Source organism: Triplophysa dalaica, chromosome 21 (genome assembly GCF_015846415.1).
Source record: "Triplophysa dalaica isolate WHDGS20190420 chromosome 21, ASM1584641v1, whole genome shotgun sequence".
Classification (NCBI taxonomy): domain Eukaryota; kingdom Metazoa; phylum Chordata; class Actinopteri; order Cypriniformes; family Nemacheilidae; genus Triplophysa; species Triplophysa dalaica.
Window position 1 is genome coordinate 5,537,425 of NC_079562.1, and position 19,475 is coordinate 5,556,899.

The window sequence follows — 19,475 nt, forward strand, 5'->3', positions numbered from 1 at the left end:
CATCAATTAAGGGGCTTAAATGCAGCCCTCACAGATAACACAGAGACAGTATCTTTAAAAACTAAACACAGCAGGCCCAGAAAAGTATGAAGACACTTAAAATTCACCATGAAACGGAAGTTGCGATTGACTTCTTTTTCGTATGATGACATATGTCTGAGTGAGACGGCTTCTGAAATTATTAAGAAATGTAGGGCGGGGCATTATTTTGCCCTTCCCTTTTTGATTGGTTGTTGTAAGTTGGGCCTGGAGGCGAGGGGTAAAAATGCCTTGGCATTGGACAGTCAGTATAGACCTACTCCTTTTTTTGTTACTTACGTCATGTGGTGAAGAGTTGAGAGGGGGAGAGGAGCTTAATGTTTTTGATTAACGATTACAAGTGCAAACGAATTAAAGAAAATGGTGTGCAAGGATAAATCCTTTCTAACAATCACCGCAACACTGTGTACATTTTCCTGTTTGATTTCACTGGGTCTTTAAAGTCCCATTTACTGTGTGAATGTGTATTAATATATTTAGACAAAAGTTACCATAAGCAAATATTTCAAGCATAAAATGCCAAACAAAAAAAATAAGGGCTGATAAATTGATTCCAAAATAAAAGTTTGTGTTTATATAAAACGCGTGCTGTGTATACTGTGTGGCTATAAATGCACACACATATATAACAAATATTTACATAATTATATGCAGTTAATAGGTAAATATAATTATATTAAGTATAAATTAAAATATTAATATTAATATATTACACATATTCTTCAATATAAAATGTGTGTGCTGTGTAGTTTCATATGTAGATATAAATGCACACACATGTATATACATAACAAATATTTACATAATTATATATACATATAATTCATATTATGTTTAAATATAAATACATATTACACATATTTCTTTGTTATATAATTGTATGTTTATAAATATATATAACATATATACATATACACAGCACACACACATTTGACATAAACAAAAACTTTTTTTTATTCAGCACGATTAGAATTTATTTATTAGAAAAGGTTTATTGTTAATTAGAATAACTTGGCACATGGTTTGATTTTTGTATGCAATACAGAAGTTGGGTCTAAATACTTTTAGGGCAATTGTAAAAACTACACTTATAATGTGCAAAAGCTGACCGTAAGTCAGCTGCCATAGGCTGAGGAAACATTCTAAATGTCCCATTCTGTGAAACACTAGCACTATAGAGCTCCCCCTACCTGTTGGATATCATTTTTTGTACAAACCAATCAATGAAAAGGAACCTAAAAACAGCAGTTTGGTGTTGGTTTCAGGTGCCCTTTTTCATTCATTGGATCTACCTTCATGAGCGTTGGAATGCACAAGCACACATGGCGTTAGGGTGAAGGAGTGAGCAGGTGTGTGCGTAGTGTACACATGCAGGTGTGCATTTCCGGCCAGTCCGTTGTTCCTCGGAGGTGTAGACGCCAACGAGCTCAAGGCGCAGTTCAACCGATGGCCATGCAAAAGCACATGCGTTGCGGCAGTCTCCTTATTGATTGCACACACCCGATCGCCAGCCCACCCCAACATCGTTCCCCCTTCATGCAACATGCAGTGCATGCACCCACCCCCGCCTCCCTCCCCAACCCTCTCACAAAACGAGAGCAGTGCAGCCGCGCACAGAGAGTATCATTTCATCTTTCATTCAACACTAGTAATTTTGGGTTTCTTAATCCTTCAAAATCCCTGATATTTCTCATAGGGTTTATGATTTGAATTGGATTTTTTTTTTTTGATCTCTCGATGCAAAACGGGTGCAGTTTATTAGAAGGTCAGATAAGGGGTGGCATTCCCTACGGTGTTAAAGAGAAAAAAATGGTCGCGTTTTACACCGAGCAGGTGTAGGACTGAATTAGGGGGCACAGGTATAGGGGTTAGTTCACTTCAGACTGGAAAGCTATGAGATGTGTACCACATATAAAAAATGAGAGGGGGGTGGTTGTTCTTGGCAATGGATAGAGAGAAGTACTTAGAAAGAGAGCCAGAGAAGAATGTTGTCTGTTGGAGATGAAGGGAAACGATAAGAGAGCATGAGCATGAGTTTGAGATGAAGGAGGTCTCTTTGTTATTAAACACCGTCATTCAATGGCCACTATATGAAAAAATAAAATGGCAGGATGTAAAAATAATACAAGGACATGTTCATATTCTTGCAGATAATGTGTTACTTTGAATAGTTTCATATTTGTACTTTTGAGAGGCCCGCTGACTGACTAATAGAGAGACAAAAGGCTTGAAAAAGGAAACATGCTGTGTTCAAAATGGAATACTGCTTGCACACTAGCAAATATACACTGCAGTATAAACTGCACACAATGTGTGACCCTGGACCACAAAACCAGTCATAAGCAGCACAGGTTTATTTGTCGCAATATTAGCCAACAATACATTGTATGGGTCAAAATGATAGATTTTTCTTTTATGCCCAAAATCATTAGGATATTAAGTAAACATCATGAACCAATAAGGATATTTTGTACATTTCCATTATATAAAAAATATAGTTTTGTGAGTGGATGCACCAAGATTGCACAAAAAATAGGCCGGAAGAACGCCTACAAACTTCGCTCGCTGATGCACGCTCTTTGGGAATTACCCACTCAAGTTTGGTATCTATGTAAAGGTTAGAAATTCTGCTTTCCACAACCATTCCAGCGGTAAGCCAATAGAGAGCCTTAAAACAAACCTGTTTCTCCTTAGCAACAGCCTGCAACAGCGCCTCTGACGGACAACTTTAAAGGCTATTTTCTCAATATTTCGTTTTTTTGCACCCTCAGATCTCTGCCAAATATTCTCCTATCCTAACAAACCACACATCAATGGATCAATTATTCAGCTTTTAGATGATGCATAAATCTCAATTTTGAAATATTTACCCTTATGACTGGTTTTGTGATCCAGGGTCAGATTTTATCAAAAGCAATTTACTATCATATGCTAAAATGTATTCTCTTGACAATATAATTAAGGAAATTACTATGAGATGCTTACATATAATATTTTTTTGTAATAAATCTTTTGAGAAAACAATCAAATTACGAGTCAAGAAAAACAATACTACTTCTGGTTCATCACACTGGAAACAGAGCATATTGCATTGTGTAATACAGTATTCTATGCAGTGTGTCATTTAGTCACACTAAATTTGCATGCCATGCAGAGTATGTATTCTATATACTACAGCAATATCAAGTGAGGTAGTATGCTATTTTGAACTCAGCAAAAAAGCATGAATTGGAGACAGGAAGTGAGAGAAAAAGATAGTAAGAGACAGAATGTGGAAAGGGAGGGTTTATGGAGCTTATAAAGAAGTCAGAAAGGAGACAAGGAGGGAGATATACTGGGGATTCTCGTAAGGAGAGGACCGTGTAGAGATGACGTAGTGGGATATGTGGGAATACAGAAAAGATAGAGAGCATCAGAGAGAAAGAGCGAGAGACAGTAAGAGAAAGAGAGAGGGGAACGGAAAACAGGTCAGAACTGCATTGACAGAATCAAACGGAGGACATATGGAAAGGCTTATTTGTGATTCTAGTGGATCTGAGTCAAAAGAGGGTCTAAAAACTAAACACTACGCGGTCACCCTAGCTGAACCTGCGAACGTGTCACCAGCCGGAGGTCACAAAAAAGTTTTAAAAAATGTGTGAGGGGAGATAAGCGGACTGAAGGAATAAAGGTCATCCAAAGGAGAGAGAGACGCAGAGGAAAAATACGCACAATCCTTCCCAGTCCTTCTGTACACGCACACAGTGTATATTCCTGATTGATATTAGGTATATTCCTGAAATCTCGTCTACATTTATTTTTCTGTTTGAGGGATCTACAAAACCTGATGATGCAATGAACTTTAATGTTAGGAAATAAACTGCGTTAAACGAATGAACTTATCAAGTGAGACTTTAATGTTTATTAAAGGTGCTGAAAGAAACTGTAAGAAATGACTTAATCATTAATTTATTTGCATGATTTGTTCAAAATTGGGAAAATCTGAATGACATGTTGAAACACACAAGGTTGGTACATTACAACTTAATGATACTGTGTTCTCATAATGTGCTCTTATTTATTAAAATTATCTTCTTGTGAATCATTTTGATTGCTGACATGTCGTCAGTGGGCGTGGTTTTGAAAAGAGGGTGTGTGTTCAAGGGGGAGGTGCCTAAGGAGATGAGGTGGAAATGAGCTAACACTGCTTACAGCACCTTTAACATTAATGATGTCATTATGATGTTTAAGACCGTATGAGTGTGAGTGAGGGTTTGGGTACGGTGCAGAAGGGCTGACAAGGTATCCTCCGTTCTCTCTCTCCAGTGGATGCGTGTGCATTTACATGTGTGAGTGTCAGCTGACTAACGCTTTCGCCGGTACCCCACAACGTAAAAAGAAAGATACAGCAGCTCACCAACACCAACACTAACAGAAAAAAAATACGGACAGCTTGGATTGGCTGTGGCGCACCCACGGCGGGCTGCTACCGCTAACCTTGTAGGCGACCCGAGCCGGGCACCTCTTCCCCAGGCCTAGCGGTGGACACATGTGCCTGAGCATGTCATACATATCACTGTAACTGATCCTGCCGCTGTAGGGGTGGGGTGGGAAGGGGAGGGGTGAGACCCCGGAAAATAAATGAGGAGAACCAAATTAAACAGGACGACGGACGAATAAAACAACGGACAACAAGGGAACAAATGAAGGGGACCATGGGACAAAACGGAGGATGGTGCGGGGCAACCAAATAAAAAAGGAAGAGGAAATAAGAACGGCAAGAAAGAAAAACAAAGACACATAGGTTACTGTTTTGGTCTGGGCGAGGGGCGGGGGTTTTAGAGCGCGAGAGCTCTTGATTGGCTGGATCTGCAGTTATGCAAGTGGAGGTTAAACAGGAGGAGGGGAAGCTGGGTATTTAGCCCTAGTAAAAAACACTGTTCTATGCGATCGTGGCACGGTCCCATAGAACTGCAGTGGGGCTTCGAACAGGCAAAGAAAAGCTCCGCTGCTTGGTGGTGAACTATGGCAGTCACGTCAATGCAGTCCTCTGATCCCCAACCCTCACTTCGTCCCCAAACAAGAACAATGCACAGTGTTACACCCAGTCTGCCAAGGCATGGTTCAACAGCAAGCAGAAAAAAACAACAAAATGGCTGATTCGTTTGCTTTTGCTTTGTTTTGTTTTCTTTTTTTTGTTTGGCTGTGATTCATTCCACAGAGTCATACAGACTTGGCTATCGGAGGCAGTGCACGTCATGCTTCTGAAAGGTGTCTGCATTGTCCCGCACATTCTCATTTGTCATATCAGAATGCATATATATAGAGATGGCGAAGAAAATAACAAGAATGAATTATAAGGAGAGGAAGATAAAAAAATGAACTGTGGAGAAGAGTAAAAAGATCAAAAGAAAAGGAATCAAAAAGAAAAGCAACATTCATTCCAGTCTTCAATGCGAGCAGGTGCTTAAATTTTTGCTTTAGTAGGATCCAAACCTTGCAGGCCACCCTATGAGGACATTTCTTGCCTAAGCCCAGCGGGGGGTCGATAACCCGCAATAAACTGTACATATCCTTATAATGAATGCGCCCGCTGCAAGAAGAATACAGGGAGGTTAGAGGGGGCACACACAGGAAAAGAGAGAGCGAGAAAGCCATAGAGGAAGTGGAGAAGGAGAGAACAAGAGCACAAAGAACAGAGAGTATCAAAGCACACATATCCATTGACAAATGACAGACCAAACCCAGTGATGGTGCCTTGGCTGTTCCACTGCCTCCAACCAGTACAAAACTGGATCATTCAAAGGCCAGTCCTATCAACGGTGTGCTAGCAAACGCAGTCGGATCATACATCCACTCCAGGTATTGTCTCGGCTGTATTTAAAGTTGCAATCCATTTTTGGGGGGTTAAAGTAAAAATCGGTAGAGCAAGCACATAAAAACTAGGTCTCCTTACACCGAACGGTAAGCTTATGATTTATATGTTAAGCTCTCTTGCATGATTTCACGGAAGTTGTTACTTTGTCGTCATTTAAAAAAAGGGTTAGCTAAAAACAGTCACGGACTGCAACTTCAAACAAGCGTGAGAGGGTGACGGTGGAATCTAAGCAGCTAAGATTTTAATGCATGTGTAAATTCAGCTGAATGAAGCACTATCGAATTCTCACATGTGAATTTACTCCGCTGAAAACAGGCAGAGCTGCGTTTGAATGATCTTTAGTGCTGTTCTGAACATCCCGCCCCACATGATGCCGAGTAAAACCGCCGGTATGACCGTGCACATGAGAGTCTCTCTCAACTTGGCGAGTCCAATGACTTAATTGAACTGCATACAGCAACGGCTATGTGGGTTTTATCAGTCAAAATACATGAGGTGTATTTTGTAAACATTTGTATGCAGTGGCAAGTACAGTAATAAGCTGCGACAGCTTGTCTGTGGAGATGTCTGCCATGCACACCTGAGCCATAAACGTGGGAGAATTAAGTCATTGTGAGGTCACGATCTGCCATGCACAGGGTCTTACATTAAAAAAAATTGTTATAAAAAAAATTCAACGTACTATTATTATACTTTTACATGCCGTCATTTCGTATACAAATCTGTTATTGTAGTCTTAACATACTGTACAGTATGCTTTTATTTTGTCTCTTGTTCAACCTATTAATTCTCTTGCAATAAAATATGGCCATATTTCAAAAAATATTCGATTCATTAAAAAAAGGTTTATAATTCATTAAAAGTGCTTTAGAATATTATACTTGAAAGGATGTCATGAACACTTCACATGACATGAAGACTCCAGTCATAACCTAAAACGTAATTTTGCCTGAAGCTGCATTCATGTTTCAATGAAGTCCTACACGACTGTCCATGACAACCACTCATGAAAAAGCACGAAAATCTTAGAACGTAGAACAGCACTGTTGGAGGATGCAAGCACTGGGACAGGGGGAAGCGGGAGATGAGCAAGTTTGTACAGTCGGGCTTGTGTACATATGTGACATGATATTAGACTGCAGAGGTCACATTAGCCCTTGGCACACCTTTGCAGGGTAGAGGGTGGACTAGGAGGGATATAAAGATTTAAATGGGGGATTCTGAGAATTGATATTCACTTACAGGGCCTTATCTGCCTTATCCAAATAGTGACTGTGGAAAGTCTTACAGAGATAGATATTTGGTACCGTAACCAGCTTTGGGCCAGCAGCTAAGAAAAATATTTTTTGTTTTGCATATACAGTACATGTTGGTCAGATAAGAATGTTTGTTAGGCTTGCAATACATGTGTGAAATTAGCATCTTTAAAACTAGGTGTTAAAAATAAATGTAAGAGCTACAATTCAAATATTAAAAGATGGTTGAGTGTTACTTATTAGTAAATAAAAGTGTGAAATATATATTTGGGTTATGTTTGGCTTTGTAGAGACTTGTGTGTCTATGTAACTCACCAAGCTGCAGGGTCGTATTCGGCCCATATCCTGACATACTCATCCAAATGATGTGGACCCAGGATGGAGGAATCCCTGGTCAAGTATTCAAAGTTATCCATGATGACAGCGACAAAGAGATTCAGCATCTAAACACCCACACATATGAGAGAAAGTCTCTTAGTGATTGATCTCATACACAAAAGGAACATATTCCAAACCTAAAGCTTCTGTTTAGGTTTCGAACTTATTAAAGAAAAAATGACGAAAATCATCTTTGATGAGTCAAATAACAAATACTCCAGGAGGTTACTCAGAGGTACGAGAAAAGAAAGTTCTCACCAGGAAAGAACATAGGAAGATGAAAGATACAAAGTAAGCATAGGCGACGTTGCTGCCGCACACGTCTCCATCATTCCCAGAGTTTTCATCGCACGGCATCCCACCAAGACAAGCCAGCATGATCTCATGCCACGCCTCTCCCGTGGCGCTCCTGTTACCAATACACACCCATTAGAGATGAAACCGGGCATCAGAGAAAGATATGAAATAAATCATGGCAAAGCCATAATACCAACCTGAAGAGTAGCATGAGGGCCATGATGAAGGTTCTGAAGTTGTTGTGTTCATTGATCGCGCTCTCTCCCTCTTCATCCAGTGCCAAGTTTCCAAACAACTGCAACAGGCCAAAACATAAAAAATACAGAACGCTGTTTTCTTGAGCAATCCACTTTAAAAGTCTGATTAGGTGGAACGGAAGGATTACCTGCATGCCAATGATGGCATAGATGAAGAACAAAATTGCAATGAGAAGGCACACATACGGGAGAGCCTGCAAGCAAAGAGAAAGAAAAAAATACTTGTACCTGAGTTGCAATGTAAATATATAATAAAAAATAAATTGATGAAATTGATATTGAAATTTTGTTGATGTGTAGTTCTTTTGTACCTTAAAGGATTGAACGAAGGTCCAAAGCAGAATGCGAATGGTCCCACCCTGCCTCAAGAGCTTAATGAGACGAGCTGCTCGGAAGAGTCTCAGAAAACTCAGGTTTATGAAGTTTTCCTGAAGATGTGTGTAAAGAGAGGAGAATGATCCAGAGGAAAAGAGAGGATGTGAAAGAGAGGCGTGGTGTCCAAAGAATATATATGTGGAGAAATGTGTGGTAAAGTGAAGAAGAAAAATCTCAATCAGTTTCTATAACAACAATTCACTTTCAAGTTTCTACAATAAAACAAAATGGAGTAAGTAAATAAAATCTAGAGGGAGAGACTGGGATAAAGTAATATAATATATAAAAGTAATAAAAAATGGGATTGGCATCAGTGAAACAAAAAAGAAACGGAAAAAGTGAATGAAATATAGCCAAATTAATTCAAGAGGGGTTCAATAAAAAAATCATCACTAAATTGTAACAGTCATCATCCAATCATATATTAAAGCATCAACTTTTTTTATTCAAATGCACTGATCTGTTGGGACAGGCAAGCCACAAGTATGGAAGCAGCCCGGTGCACCTTAATATACATTCGGCAATAGCACTGACCAATGGGAATTGGCTGCTTTGGTCAAGTGATACTCAACACTCCATTGCACACAGTTTATTTAATCTATTCTTGGCATATTAGGACTGCTAAAAGTGAAAGTTCCCCCAAAATTGAAAATTCTGTCATCGTTTACTCAACCCAGGTTGTTTCAAACCTGTATAAATGTCTTTCTTTTGCTAAACACAAAGGAAGATATATGTAAGAATGTCGGAAACCGAGCAGATCTCGCCCCCTCATTTACCGCCATAGTAGGGAAAGTAAATACTATGGGAGTCAATGATCTGCTCGGTAACTGACATTCTTACAAATATCTTCCCTTCCAAAATGACAATACTGTAATTTGAGTAAATTCGCAGATGCTCAAAACTTGTTCATAACTCATGACGTTTCGTCATAGATCACAAAAGATTAACAATGTTCTCTCTGCTCTCTTGAAGAACAAAAACATTTGTTCGCTATATGCCAAGTAAATGGACTGTAAATCTTGGCTTGAAAATCAGTGTGGACAGGTTATTGAGTATCACTCCCCATTCCACCATACACATAACCTTCAATGAGAGATGTAGCGCCCTCTCTCATTCAGAAGAGGAACTACAGCAGTGCAGAACAGGCTGATGAGTAGAGGAGAGGAGGAGAGAGATGAAGGAGGGGCGATCATGCAGCTTTTGCTAAAGTGCATGGCATTCATGTGATGGTAATATCTACGACTGTTTCTGTATTTAAAGGCAAGTGTTTAAAGGAAAGATAGCGCTCTCGTGGTCACTAGGTATCAATGCAGAGCGAGAAAACAGAATAGTGGTCAAACGAATATATGACAATTATTTAACGACATCACAACATTTTGTAAATGTATTCATGCTAATGTAGCAAAAACAAATTTAAATTGACCACTGCCCACTGTATTGTTTTAATTTACATGTGCGTTTGTGTTAGGGATGGGTGTTATGACCAACAATTTAGACTCAATATAAGTTCATTTCATTTCATTTATTTAACCAGTTTAAAAACTCAAGACCGGACCAAAAAGGCAGCAACCAAATTATGTTTATCATAACCAATCATATCATGGTAATAATACTGTATATCCTGAATAAAAATAAAGGTTTAATAATAACTAACAGCCCTATAGATAAATCAACCACGGTACAGCATTTACACCCTTGCATGTAAAACTGTCATACCACCCATTCCTATTTTGTCCAAGAGATGAGTTTTGCTTATTTCTACCAAATATATGAATAACAAAGTAAGAATTATATTGCAAGCATCCCTGGTTGTGGGGGTCGTCACACTAAAAGCGCATGCTTTCGCAAAGGAGAGGACGAAAGAGAGAGGCATTTTGGGTAATGGATGCATTGGTAGCTAAGAGAAAATTACAAACCAACCAGATTCTACGTGTTGTTGCAGTAGATGTGTGCATACATGTACAGCGAGTGTGTAAAGGGTTTTGGATGGGCACACACATGAGATGGAAGACATGAGAGTTTCATAGTGCATTTTTTTGGTTTGTTTTGGATTGGATGGATTTATCGCCAACAAATCAGAGGAACAAAGAAAGCATGTAAAAAGATAAAACAGGAATAATTCATTATGGATACAGTCAACAAGCTGATTAATCAAACACAGATACGGTGGATATTGATTCACACTGCAGGCTGTTCCAGTGGACAGACGGGATATTAATACAGTAATAAAGATGAGAAATGATGGTTGAGCTACAAAGATTTTTTCAGGTACACTGGAGCACCTTAAATATATAGTAGTGGGATTGTGTAGTGTGTGTGACCATTGGGACAGCCTGTAAACTTCAATCTAATACATTTACTTTAAACAAAGAACCTTCAGAAACACACAAGACACAAACCACCACAAATACACACTGACATTGACACACAAACACCAATACACGGCACTATAGCACTAATACATTATGGTTTTGTAGACAGTACAGCTAAATAAATGAACATGTTTTATTGATATTGAACCTAAAAATGTCCTGGTCATTTTCAACAATTCCAAACACTTTTATTCAGTAGTAAAGGAATACATCCTTTTAACTATTTCAATAAAGTGGGATAAAACTCATTCATTTCTGACCACCAATATGGCAATGCTTTCTGAACTTATCTAAAATCGCACTTACCACGATCTCTGTCACTAAAATATCTGTGACGCTGCCGATAACGGAGACAAAATCAAAAATATTCCAAGCGTCTCGGCAGTAATTCTGCAGAAAAGAAAAAGTAGAGCATGTGTTAACCAATCACATTGGAGTTCTCATACAGCACCACCCAATCCCGCTTCAAAATGTAGCCAATCACATAGCTGTCGCCATGGAGACAGGCGAGAGTGCTTTAGAGAGCGTTTTTTCTCCAAACACTACTTTCAAAAGGGGTTAGGAGAGGAAAACATAGTTCTTAAAAATAGGGCCATATAAATAACAGAGCTTATGAATTAATATTTGATGATATCTTTAGATACACAGTGAGTAACGTTAGGAAGAGCAAGATGTTTGTTTGCTGAGACTTACTTTGATGCCAAAGGCAATGAGTTTTAGAATACACTCCATAAAGAAGAGTGTGGTGAACACAATGTTCAGGTACTTTAGAACGTCATCATATGCTTCAGAGGCGCCCTTGTACTGAGAACACACAAAAAAATATGAAAACGCTGGAAGCAGTAGGACACTATATATATATATATATATATATATATATATATATATAAAGAGTTAGGTACCAAAATTAGTTAACTCATTATGTTATCATGTTTTTATTGTTTTCTATTGTATTTTTTTTGTTTTTATGGGTTAAATCAGAATATAAAATGATAAAAACATGATTTAAGTTTTTTAAAGGGTGTTATCTAATTTTTGTACCAAACTCTCTCTATATATACAGTATATATATTAAAGGGGCTCATACCTTCATCATCAGGACAATTGTGTTGAGCGCAATGAGAGTCATGATACTGTACTCAAAAGGAGGAGACACCACAAACTGCCACATTCGGTATTGAAAGCTTTGCTTGTTTTGAGGCATGTGCCGTGTCAGAGGTTTGGCATTTATAGCAAAATCAATACACGCTCTCTAGAGAACAGAGAAAAACGGAAAACAGTGAAAGACGTGTCTGACATATCATGTTGTGCAAATCAAATACAAAAACTGTCCAGTAACTGGTAACAGTAAACCAGCAAAGTCAATATACTAAGATGTTCAAAGAAATACAAAGAACAATGATTCAAATTAACCGGTTTCTTATATTATTTATTAAATATTATTTATATTTATCTTTCAATGAGCAGGGTGGCTGTCTCATGTTTTAAAGATTAGCATAAACCTAAAAGGTAAAGTCCATCCAAAAATGTGAATTCTTTCATAATTTTACTCATCCTCATGTAATTTCAAACCTGTATGACCATTCTTCTGCAGAACGAAAGACATTTTGAAGAAAGTTGATAACCAAACAACATTGAACCTCATTGACTTCCATTGCATAAACACAAAACCACTGAGTCATTTCTCAAAATATCTTTGTTTGTGTACCACAGAAGGAAGAGTCGGATACAGGTTTACACTCAGATAAGGGTGAATAAATGGCAGGATCTTAACTTTTGGGTGAACTGACCCTTTAAGCACAAGATTCAGGAGATTCAAGATTCAAAGTATTTGTACAGACAGTCTAACTACCGGTTTATTCCCAGATCTGAATAAAAACAATAAAAAAAGAAGCATAATACCTCATTTTTTTCGAGGCTGTAGTCCTCCATCATCTTGTCTCCTTGCTCTTGGAAGGTGATGATGATGAGAGCTACAAAGATGTTTACGAAGAAGAAGGGGAAGACAACGAAGTACACCACGTAAAAGATGGACATTTCCATCCGGTACCCCGGGCTCGGGCCCTGATCCTCATAAGTGGAGTCCACCGAGTGTTTTAACACCCTGAAAAGAGGGAAAGCATGAAAAAGAAGCAAAGGGTGAGCGAATTATCGCCAAGGAGATTATTGTTAGTATCTCATGAATCATTTAATCCTGTGAATATCCAAATGCACTTTTTGTTTGGTGTTCTGAGACCTATTCTTGTCATGTCATGCGCCCAGGTCACGTGACACAGTTTTTTCGAGTCAACCTGTTGTGTGTTCACTTACTGTGGCCACCCCTCTCCAGTGGACACGGTAAAGAGGGTAAGCAGGGCCCAAAGCACGTTGTCGTAGTGAAAATCGTACTTCTTCCACTCCCGCTTCTGCGATTTCACCTCATTACGCTCGTACACCAAATACTCGCCCCTAAAACACAAACGACACAAATTAGAGTACAATTACTGTACTTAGTGCAATTGTTCACATGACTCATGGATTCTGCGGTGCTCACCTGCAGTCACGGGCGAACTCTTTGGACTCATCTGTGCAGTAGAAGAATCGTCCTTTAAAGAGCTGAACTGCCACCACAGCAAAGATGAACATGAACAGCATGTAGACGATGAGGATGTTCAAGACGTTCTTCAGAGAGTTTACTACACAGTCAAACACAGCCTGAGAGAAAAACACAGAAGAAATTAGCATCAACGTGTGTGGAGAAACGATAGCTTGCGAACTGTAGTCATGTAGGAGATACAGTACTTTGAGTTTGGGAAGACGTTTGATGGTTTTGAGAGGACGTAGCACCCTTAGGACTCTCAGAGACTTGATGACACTAATGTCTTTCCCTTTACTGCTCCCCCTGTGGAGGCCAAACAACATGAAGTTAACATTATGTACACCGAGAAGAAGAGTGAGACCAGGAACATTTTAAAGATCTTCATAAAGGGCATTTCATTTATAGACCAAGAGAACTTTCTTTGTGCTCAGATCGTAGACGATATTTCAATCCCACCATGCATCAGACGATACTTGATATGAGCAGTAATAAAGAGATTATATTTGAAACTAATTCGTTTTTGTTCCTCAAGCATCTTTTCACAATTACCAATGGTCTCAATCCACTCATTACCTTCTCCGGGCATTCCAAAAGCATGACACATTCAAGTAAGTATCAAAAGTGTCAGGCATTTTCCGGTGCAATGCCGAGCCAAACCTCTTTCTTTCTTTTTTGTTTAAGCTGTGTTAGAGCAGACAGGGGAATGGAGGTCTGGGAATGAGAGGCTGTTTGTGTTAATTGAAGGTAACATGACAAGACTGAGGGTTCATTGAGATGCTGACTTGAGTCCAACTTTATCTTGTCCCTAGAAGAACTTGAGGAAGCTCAAACCAGGAGACAAAGACAAGTCAAAAGGACATTTTATTGCATTCAAACGAATAAAGAAACAAAAAGAAAGACCGTAGGTAAACTTCACATTTCCTGCCACCACCGCATATTTAAATGTTTGAAATAGTGGCCATTTTAGAAAAATGCTACACTGCGTTTACAGCGGAAATGACACAACAGGCCTTAAGACTATCTACACTGGAAACATTGAATCTGTATGTTCGCGAATACAGACAAATAAAGTATTAACCAAATGCTCCACTATCAACAGTAAAATGTATATAAAAATCCAGGAATTATATTTTAACGCAAAAAAAGTGGTTCATTTAGAAAAAAATATAAAAACGAATCTGATGTGACAATCAGATTTTACTTCAATATACAGAAAAAATGCACACATTTTATTTACAAATTAAGTATTATTAAATAAAAAATTATTGCTTCGTACGGTAATTTCTTTGTTAAATATTAACAAAAATCAATCATTAAGAACTATTTTTTGCTGAATGGTTTCTTTAAAGGAACAAAAATTCTGTCTTCATTTACTCACCCTCGAGTTGTTCCAAATCTATATACTGTACTTTTCTTTTTTCGGATGAACATAGAGAAAGATATTTAGAAGAACGCTTGTAAACAAACAGTTCTTGGCCACCATTGACTTCCATAGTAGGAAAAATTACAATGGTAGTCAAAAGTGCCCCACAACTGTTTGCTTTCCTACACTCTTCAAAATATCTTCTTGTAGGTGCAACAGAACAAAGAAATGTACAAAGAAATGTTTCCAACTATGGTAGACAATGGTGGCCAAGAACTGTTTTGTTACAAGCATTCTTCCAAATATCTTTCATCAAAACAAAGACATTTATACGGATGTGGAAAAACTTAAGAATGAGCAAATGAAGACAAAATCTTCGTTTTTAGGTGGACTGTTCCTTTAACATCCGAAGAACATAATATGTTCCACAATATATTTTTTCTAATGGAAAGGTTCTTTATTTTATAAAAAGTATGAAAGAAATGGTTCTTATAAGAACCTTATATACCAAACCATGAGGAACCAAACATTGTTCTTCTGAGATCAGTGTGAAAAACTTTTTTCAACACTTTTTTTTTTTAAGTTTAGAGGCAAAGGATACAGAAGTTAGCATTAAATAAAATTATTTTATTAAAAAAAAGGAGAAAAAAATGACTAGAGGCAATAGTTAAGCAGTGTAAAAAATAACAGGCATTTCCAGTGTAGACAGCTATGCTGATTTTAATGGGAAGTATCTATTTACAGTAGTTTTGTTGCATCATGACAATGTAAACACTGCCTATTTAAAGTATTTACACAGATACCAACACAAACAGAGATGAACTCTTCAATCAAGCAGCTAGGGCGCCTGTCTTTAACTATGAACTTCTAGGCAAGTCCAGGCTGAAGACCAGCCAGTTCATGGCAGATTGATTGAGTCAGAGTGCTGGCAACGTTCCACGTTACCAATAATCAATCAATCCGATCTACGCACGCAGAGAAGTGCTGACTACCTCAAGCAGTGTGCAAGAATTCTGTATTGTGTAAGAGGGGTTTAGGTGCACAGACAGACCTGTTCAGAACCGATATAAGTCACGGCAGAATAAAACAGGCAGTGGAATGGACAGAACCAGAGGAGAGGAGGAAAAGAGGAAGGGAGGGATGGCAGGGAGGGGAAAAAGAAAGAAAGAGAGAGAAGCCATCGCGTGAGCTGAACGGTAGCCGTGCGACAATAAGGACGGGGGGACTTTACCCGTAGAGGCTCCTGTTGATCACCAGGGCGTAGACATAAGAGAGAGTCAGACAGCAGAAAAGAGACAGAGACAGAAGAGAGAAATACACACAGAAAAAGAGAAATAGACAGAAAAAGAAACAAGATACTGGGAGTGGCTTGGCAGAGGAAAGACATCAATATGAAGACAGACAGAGAAAGGAACCAAAGAAAAACAGCGAATGATTCAAACCGTTGAAAGCCCTTTCAAATAGCTGATGTGTAAAACTAAAAACAAATGAAATAACAAAAACAAAATTAAAAGTGCAATAAGTCCTAAAAATGCCTACGTCTGAAGGAGATCTTATAAAAGTAACGGGTCTCATACATGAAACACGAGCAGGACTCATTTTTTTGTAAATCGTACATTAAGTCATTCTAAAGTTAATTTTAGGATTCGTGAAAATATTCGTATTTTCAAAATGTTAGCTGGTACGAAAGGACGTTTGGACACCTGCTCCATACCACGTGTAAATGGAGCGTAAAAATGAACGTAATGTTCTGAATTCTTTTAGACAAACTGATGACGGAGTTATTTTGTCCTGTCTTCTATCGTTTTATACTTTTTAACTTCACGTCACTGTCCTTTTTTACACAGCCGTCGGGACAAACACTATATTGACCAACCATCAAACACAACAATGGAGAAGTTAATATTAATGGTTACTGCATTTCAAAATTAGTAATATTCTTGAAAATAAGATATTAGTAACAAGTAGGCTAACTGTTGCGGAAATTCAAAATCACAGCAACCAACGGATCTATGGAATATCGCACAGTGCCTTGGATAAAAGCATCCGCTAAATGACTAAATGTAAATGTAAGGCTTTCTCAAGCGCCACTAGCTGGTCATTTCAGAAGAGCACCAGGTATTATTATTGTAGCTGGCAAAAAAACGCTTTGGAGGAGACAGTTTAATAGATAAATGTATTGGTAAGCGTATAGCCTATTAGTCTCTTATGTATTTATGCAATATAAAGTAAGAAGTAAAGTAAGAACCAGAGAAAGAAGTCCAAAGGATTCCAGCATTCCTAGATACGCAATTTGCGCAGTTGTTATTCATAAACGGGGATTATGCTAATAATCCTATTTCACAAAATGGCGACAGAGACCAGAAGTAGGCATTCACAGGGATTCATTTTATTTACCAAAAACAAAAGTAGAATATGTTGTCCGATTGATTTATTCGTGGTTTACTGGGATATGTAAAATAGGGAAAACAAACATTACAAAAACATTGTTTTTTGAGCGATTTATTTATTATAAAGGTCTGATATATTTTATACAAATCAGTATAAAGGGAGTGCTACATGCCTGACTTCTTCTGGTCTCCGCGACAGTTCTGTGTAGTGAACGGAGCAAGAGCATTGACCGGACAAGCGTTTACCTCCGGTTTGTACAAGTCATGCTGTGAAGTAGGTTTATGTGATTGAGCGTCCATGTGCGCTCTGTTTACGAATGATTGGAATTCATTAACATACACACATTTTACTGTGAAATCTGACATTTACGAAGTATTTGTGTATCCGTAGGACAGTTTTCAAGAAGGTTGGAATTTACTCATGTATTTACGAATGTTTCATGAATGAAGCCCAATGTGTTTATTCATATTTTCAGACAAAAGTTGACCACTTACCATAGTAGTACCAGATATCAGTACTGGAAAGTGTAAATTACCCCCTAAAACACTTAGGTTTTAAAGGCCTACATAACCTCATTTGATAGCTGTTTTTAAGGACATTTTGTTAAATTGGAGAAAAAAATTGTGGTGCAGGATGAGTCATCAATGCTTTTGGTACATTTATCCAGCTGTAAAAGACGTAATTGTGTATACGTTGAATTCGCCAAGTACATTTGCGTGGGAGGCCTATATGATTTAGAGAAGAATACACGTGGACTACAAACCAAACTTTTTATGTCTATGGAGTCTTTAAAAGCATTACAATCATATACACACCATAAAAACCATGTGTTTTGCAAATCAGTTGAATTTTCAGTCAAATATCTTTGCTTTCTCATTAGTGATTAACTCGTGCCACACATACACTCAAACACATGGGGTTTCCTCCTCTTTGCCTTATTGACTTTATCCTGACTGAATCATTCTCATCATCTAACCCCTGCCAGGTTTTGGCAGACCTTTACTCCGGGCCTGTCCCCGATCAATAACTGAGGATTCAAATTTGTCACACTTATGGAGTAGGACAACCCATTGCAGTGAGGGAAAATCTTCCCTCTGTCATGTCAAGCGCAAGGGAGATTCTCATCACCTTATCCCTTTATCAGCACACTGTATTACACACTTGAGCCCAAATGGAGGTGGAATCCATAATAGACTGCAGTGGACCCAAAATGGCCGCTGCACTGCAGTCACCTCAAGGTGGCAGTGTGTCACAGTAACTGTTTAAGAGCAGCACATCAACCTCTCACATTCAACCTCAAACCTGCAGCGCTTCTCTGGTTACATGCGTTTCAGTTATTTGTCAAAGAATGAAGGTGCCCAAAGCAAAATCATTTGTTGAGTCATTTTCTACTAATTGTGAGATAAAACAGTGGCAAGTCTTTCCTCCGCCAAACCAAGGTCTTCTGGGTAATCTGCGATGCCTTCGACTATGCCTATACCAAGAACATATCCACTGAGTGGGAAGGCAGTTGAGAGAATAAGACTTAACCTTTCACGAGAGAATGAGCGCAGGAGAGAGAGAGAATGAGATCAATGATAACAACAGATGAATGACAGAAGATCGGAAGATTAAGATTGAGTGAAAGTCAAAAACACCAATTAATGAGCTGAAACTGTCAACCTGGAGTTTTATTTCTCTTTCCATGCTAAAACATGGTCACTTGGTCTTTTTTAAGAGATCTTATTTTCCGTGTCTTTTTCTCTCTATCTCTCCACATCTCCGATGGTGTCTCTTTATCACTCACTTTGTCAGACTCAACAAATGGAGGCCCAAATGATAAATGGGTTGATGGCTGGAATCTGTCCAGGACAGCTGACTGAGGGAGGAGAGCGGGGCTGAATGGGTAAGGGTTATTATATGAGCAATGGGAGACAGGATGACATGGGGCAGAAACGGAAAGAACGATTTGTCGGGTGGAGTGGGTTCATTTGGATCAGGTTCAGGACAGAAGGATGAAAATTGGCCATTGCATGTGGAGTGATTTTTAACTCAAAAGCATAACCTGAACCTATCGGCCGATGTGTTAGCAGGCATACGCTTCACTACAGGCATTCGGCTAACATAGTCATTCATATCAGCATACAGCACCAGGTGTCTTAATATAAAAAAAGATACAAACTGAAAACAAACATGAAAAGACAAGTTGAGCCAGTTGAGTTCAATAAGAACAATGTAAGCGTTCATTTAAAGTTTTAGTACTATTCTAGTTTCAAAAAAAATTGGTAAGATAGCACTAACTGTATTGTTTTGTATGGTAAATGTTTACATAC

General features: G+C 38.5%; 1 protein-coding gene across 15 annotated transcripts in view; it reads right to left on the minus strand.

The window, feature by feature from the left end:
- The window catches only part of cacna1ab (calcium channel, voltage-dependent, P/Q type, alpha 1A subunit, b), a 103,292-nt gene that overhangs the window by 19,165 nt on the left and 64,652 nt on the right, over nucleotides 1-19,475 (minus strand). For 13 of the 15 annotated variants that reach the window (XM_056734606.1, XM_056734604.1, XM_056734609.1 and 10 more), the window contains 13 exons: nucleotides 13,613-13,712; nucleotides 13,365-13,525; nucleotides 13,142-13,279; nucleotides 12,734-12,935; nucleotides 11,919-12,083; nucleotides 11,525-11,635; nucleotides 11,138-11,221; nucleotides 8,396-8,512; nucleotides 8,213-8,278; nucleotides 8,025-8,122; nucleotides 7,789-7,939; nucleotides 7,468-7,595; nucleotides 5,515-5,611 (listed from right to left, as the gene is read on the minus strand). In XM_056734606.1, the coding sequence (XP_056590584.1) occupies nucleotides 5,515-5,611; nucleotides 7,468-7,595; nucleotides 7,789-7,939; nucleotides 8,025-8,122; nucleotides 8,213-8,278; nucleotides 8,396-8,512; nucleotides 11,138-11,221; nucleotides 11,525-11,635; nucleotides 11,919-12,083; nucleotides 12,734-12,935; nucleotides 13,142-13,279; nucleotides 13,365-13,525; nucleotides 13,613-13,712 (1,618 nt within the window). Of the gene's footprint in view, nucleotides 1-4,515; nucleotides 4,613-5,514; nucleotides 5,612-7,467; nucleotides 7,596-7,788; nucleotides 7,940-8,024; nucleotides 8,123-8,212; nucleotides 8,279-8,395; nucleotides 8,513-11,137; nucleotides 11,222-11,524; nucleotides 11,636-11,918; nucleotides 12,084-12,733; nucleotides 12,936-13,141; nucleotides 13,280-13,364; nucleotides 13,526-13,612; nucleotides 13,713-19,475 lie in introns of all 15 variants that reach the window. The other 2 variants (XM_056734596.1, XM_056734595.1) reach the window with 1 other exon arrangement.